The 1,070-nt window shown below is 48.5% G+C and overlaps 1 protein-coding gene across 1 annotated transcript in view; it reads left to right on the forward strand.

Annotated features, from left to right (window-relative positions):
- LOC119592998 overlaps positions 1-439 on the forward strand; it is a gene marked incomplete in the record, with an annotated part of 6,522 nt that extends 6,083 nt beyond the window's left edge. Inside the window, 1 exon segment of the mRNA XM_037941887.1 lies at positions 1-439. Within this exon segment, the coding sequence (XP_037797815.1) occupies positions 1-165 (165 nt within the window).
- Positions 440-1,070: the final 631 nt, after the last annotated feature.

Genomic DNA, 1,070 nt, shown 5'->3' on the forward strand with positions numbered 1-1,070 from the left:
GAACGCACGCGCGCTGAAGTTGCGGCGGTCAGCGCGGAAGTGGAGGCCGCTGCCCATGCCCATAGCCACCACGACTCTGACGCTACGGAGTCGTCCTCTGGAGGAGAGTCGTGCGATGAAGGAGACGGATACAACGACACAAATACCCATCACGTCCCTGTGTGAGTAGACCCTCTTGCTCAGTAACGTATGAAACAGACACAAATTCACCTCCTGATTTGAATGCTTCTTTTTATCAGACTTTTTATTGTCAACTGAAGTCGGGGATTTAAAATGAGCAACGACAGAGGAAAGTGACATCTGTCAAGAACCAATTACAGGATCACTTACTCTAACGAGGCCATTGTTTGACACGTGATTCCAAGCTTTTCCGTCTTTTAACTTTGCAAATGAAGGGAATTCAAATTTATTTCGTAATCTTTCAAAAAAGAAAAAAAAACTTCCATTTGATTTATCTCTTAAAAAACGTTGTAAGGTGGTAGACGCCATTCGTCGTAGTTGCATTAGGCATTCTAGTTCTACAACCAGAGGTCTAAGATCAACCTTCTTGCATTGCGGAAGACCTAAGGGACATCGTTAAAAGACTGAAATGACTTCAGTCCCTGCAGGCGAAACTTGACTCGCATTAAAGGGAAGGGAACACAAGGTGCTACACTTTGAAGTGACTTCTCTCGCTCTTCCACTCGGAGGAAACCTCTCTCGGGTGGCTCGAGTGGACTCGTTTCAGGACAAGTTGTTATAGAAGTCTGCTGCTGCCCTTCTTGTTTCGATGTAGTCGTTTGGTGAGTGGAATTGATAGGACAGGATTCCCTCTCCTGGGCGATTTCCTATTCGTAGTGTAGGAAGCGAGAGCGTCCTCGTTCCTCCAAGCGAGTGTATTTTTGTGTAAGCAGCAGCAGCTGAGTGCAAGCAGAGTGTGTCCGGTGTAGCGTGTGCCGGTGCGTGGTGTCCCCGGGGCAGTTGAGGGGCAGCGATCAAAACGTTGATAGCCGACACCACATCAACGTCGCTTGGCGCGGCCAGCTCAGGCGCGGGAAGGAACTGTGGTCAAAAACGTCATTGTCAGCTGG

Source organism: Penaeus monodon, chromosome 31, assembly GCF_015228065.2.
Source record: "Penaeus monodon isolate SGIC_2016 chromosome 31, NSTDA_Pmon_1, whole genome shotgun sequence".
Taxonomy (NCBI): Eukaryota; Metazoa; Arthropoda; class Malacostraca; order Decapoda; family Penaeidae; genus Penaeus; species Penaeus monodon.